The sequence below is a fragment of the Quercus robur genome, chromosome 10, assembly GCF_932294415.1.
Source record: "Quercus robur chromosome 10, dhQueRobu3.1, whole genome shotgun sequence".
Taxonomy (NCBI): Eukaryota; Viridiplantae; Streptophyta; class Magnoliopsida; order Fagales; family Fagaceae; genus Quercus; species Quercus robur.
Genome location: NC_065543.1, coordinates 7,724,372 through 7,728,146, shown reverse-complemented (window position 1 = coordinate 7,728,146; position 3,775 = coordinate 7,724,372). Strand labels below are relative to the sequence as shown.

The 3,775-nt window shown below is 45.7% G+C and overlaps 1 protein-coding gene across 1 annotated transcript; it reads right to left on the bottom strand.

Moving 5' to 3' along the window:
• Positions 1 to 2,705: 2,705 nt before the first annotated feature.
• Positions 2,706 to 3,167, bottom strand: LOC126703790 (uncharacterized). Its single transcript, XM_050402860.1, has one exon. The coding sequence runs from the start codon at positions 3,165 to 3,167 to the stop codon at positions 2,706 to 2,708; it is 462 nt and encodes a 153-aa protein (XP_050258817.1).
• Between the last annotated feature and the right edge of the window lie 608 nt (positions 3,168 to 3,775).

The window sequence follows — 3,775 nt, the reverse complement described above, 5'->3', positions numbered from 1 at the left end:
TTGCAAGCACCTGACCTGACTCAAGTACTCCTGCATTCTCACATCTCTGGCCTCTAGCTCCCCCTTCACCTGGCCCACAACCAATCTCGAGTCCGAGAACATTTCTACTACCTTTCCTCCCATTTTCTGTACCATGGCCATTCCTTACAATAAAGCCTTATATTTGGCTTCATTGTTTATGGCCGAGAACCTTAGCCTTAATGATTTCTCTATGGTAATCTTCTCAGGAGATATTAGAACTATCCCTACCCTAGACCCCCTTTGGTTTGCTGCGCCATCAATATACACTTTCCAGCGTGAGGGTCCTTGCATAGAGATTGTGCCAACCGATTTTCCATCCATGTTTTGCTCCCCTGCTACTATTTCTATTGGGGGTTTGGCAAATTCAGCTATTAAATCAGCAAGGACCTAGCCCTTGACGGAGGTCCGAGACATGTATTTGATATCGAAAGCCCCTAGAACTGTGCTCCACATGGCAATTCTTCCCATGTAATCGACACTTCAGAGTACAGACTTAAGTGGAAGCTGAGTTAGAACAACAACTGTGTGTGCTTGGAAGTAATGAAGGAGTTTTTGCGTGACATGCACTACTGCCAAAATTGCCTTTTCCAATGGTAAATAACGCACCTCGGCCTCATGTGATGATTTACTCACATAATAGACTGGCCATTGTATGCCTCCATCAATTCGTATCAACACCAAGCTTACAGCATGAGGGGCCACCGCAATACAGGCGAACAAAACCTAGTCGGCCTTAAGGCTGGACATGATGGGTGGCCAAGATAGGTATTCCTTAAGTTGTTGGAAGGCCAAAGCCCAGTCCTCGGACCACTCAAATCCTTTCCATTTGTTCATCAGGAGGTAAAATGGTCGGCACCTATCCGTAGATCTGGAAATAAACCGATTCAAGGCCACGATCATTCCAGTGAGTTTCTAGACTTCTTTGGGATTCCGAGGAGGTTGCAGATTGTGAATTGCTTTGATCTGATCTGAGCTCACCTCAATTCCCCTATGAGTTACCATATAGCCCAAAAATTTGCCAGACCCAACACCAAATGAGCACTTAGAGGCATTGAGATGCAATTTGTGTTTCCTTAAGATGTCAAAAATGACTCCGAGGTCTCCCACATACTCGAACACCACTTTACTCTTTACCACCATGTCATCTATGTAGACTTCAATACTCTTGCGCAATTGTGGCTCAAACATTCTAGTCATCATCCTTTGGTAGGTAGACCCGCATTCTTCAAACCAAAGGGCATCACTTTGTAGTGGTAATTTCCAATAGGAGTCACGAATGCTGTTTTTTCTTGATCACCTAGGGCTAGTGGTATTTGATGATAGCCCTGAAAGGCATCTAAGAAGCTCATCCGAGGATGGCCTACAGTTGCATCCACTAACTGGTCTATCTGAGGCATGGGGAACAGATCTTTCAGACACGTCTTGTTTAAGTCTGTAAAGTCCACACAAACTCGCCATTTCCCACTCTTCTTCTTTACCACTATAGTATTGGCCAACAACTCGGGATAGAATACTTCCTTGATAGCCCTTGATTTTTTGAGCTTCATCACTTCGTCCTTAACAGCGTTGGGATGCTCTTTTACCGGGCGCCAGGGTGGTTGCTTCTTGGGAGTAATGGATGGGTTAACATTTAGGTGATGGCAAATGAAGCTCGGATCAACCCCTGGGGCCTCGTAGGTGTCCCACGCAAACATATCCACGTTTTCTCTAAGAAACCCAATCAGTTCTTCTTTCTCTTGGGGAGGTAGTTCCGAGCCGACTTGAAAGAACTTTTCCGGATCAGTGCCAACGGCTACCTTTTCTAGATCTTCTCATTTTACCTCCTCGGTTGGCTCATTATTGGGCAATGCTAGGATGGCTGATTACTATAAGCCTTTTCCAGTAGAGGCCGAGGGCTCAGCACTAGGTTGGAGTGATATAGCAGCCAACATGCACTGTTTGTCCATGGTTTGATTCCCCACAATCTCTTTGACCTGGCTCTTTAACGGGTATTTCACATTCTGGTGTAATGTAAAGGAAACAGCCCCTAGGGCATGAAGTCAAGGTCTAGCCACAATAGCTATGTAGGGTGAATAAGCGTCGACTACAACGAAACCCACCTCCACCACATCCAAACCGGTCTGTATAGGCAATCTGATCTAGCCCTTTGGAGTAACGGTTTTCCCCTCGAAACTTACCAAAGGGGAATCGTACACCGTTAGGTCTTCGGGTTTTAAGTTCAGCCCCCTGTACAAGTCGGGGTACATTACTTCCACGGCACTGCCCTAATCTACCAGTACTCTCTTCACATCAAATCCCCCAATCCTGAGTGTGACTACCAGAGCATCATCGTGGGGTTGGATGGATCCGATCTTATCTTCGTCTGAGAATCCTAGCATAGGTGAGGCTCCCCTTTTGGCTTTTTTGGACTCCCGATCGTTATCCTCGGTGGAGAACCGAGCCACAGACATTACTCTGGAAGGACAAGAGCCAGTCCTTCCTGGAGCAACAAGGATGACATTTATCGTGCCTATGGGAGGTCTTAAGGATGTGTCTCTCCGGGGCTCCTGGTTTGCCTGGCCTTGATGACCACTAGAAGGGTGCAAAAGGTGTCTCAGTTTCCCTTCTCGGACCAGCTAATCCAGGTGATTCCAAAGGTTCCTGCAGTCTTCTGTAGTATGTTCGTGGTCCTTGTGGTACTGAAATTATAGATTCTGATTACGTTTTATGGAGTCTCCAGCCATCTTATTCGGCAACTTGAAGAATGGCTCATTCTTGATTTTCTCCAAAACCTGATGTACCGGTTCTCTGAATACAGCGTTAACCGTCTGCGCGTTGGTTGACCCGAATTGCCCTGCAAAATCTCTCCTCAGACGGTTATTGTTGTATCTGTCCGACTTGAAATCACTCCTCTTTTGAGAGATAACCTTCTCCTTTCCTTTCCCTTGCAGCTGGTCCTCTTCCACTATTTTATATTTGTCAATCCGGTCTATAAGTTGACGTACACTGATAACAAGCTTACCAGTCAAGGATTTCCTTAAGCCGTGCTCGGTTGGGAGGCCGCTTTTAAAAGTGTTGATGGCGACGTCATCAAAGTTGTCGTCCATCTCATTATACATTTCCCAATATCTGTTTGAGTATGCTTTTAGAGTTTCTCCCTCACGCATGGATAATGATAACAACAAACTCATAGGGCGAGGAACCCTGCTGTTCATAATGAAGCAAGAGCCAAAAGCTTGGGTGAGTTGCTTATAGGAATCTATGGAGTTCGTCTTCAAGCCGTTGAACCACTCATCGCTACAGGTGGCTGGATGGGAAAACCTTGCACATCAAAGCTTCGTTTTGGGAGTGAATAGTCATTCTTTGATTAAACTGGCTCACATGCTCCATGGGGTCCGTTCGACTATTATAAACAGTGAACATAGACTGATGGAACCGTCAAGGTAGCCTGGCCCCTTCTATCTTATGTGTGAAGGGTGACTTAGAGATCTGATCTAGAGCTTTACTCATGGCATCATTACCCAAGCCCTTACTAGATGGGCCCTTATGTTTTCGCCTATAATGGTGCTCGTCTTTATAAGAGAAAGTCTCGCTTGGAGGAGTTCTTGATCTCTGCCTATAATTGTTGTCCTCTTCATCATTAGAGGATATATCAGAACTAGAAGGAGACCACTTTCGCTGTGCATGGTGCTATTTCCTTTTCAAGTCATTTATCTCCTACTGCATGGCTTGGTTGTTGTTTTGTCTCTGGGATATGCGACTGCCCACTTGGGAG

Bases quoted from the DNA above. Each gene is read 5' to 3' on its own strand.
- LOC126703790 (XM_050402860.1), bottom strand. From the start codon at position 3,167: ATGCGTGAGGGAGAAACTCTAAAAGCATACTCAAACAGATATTGGGAA.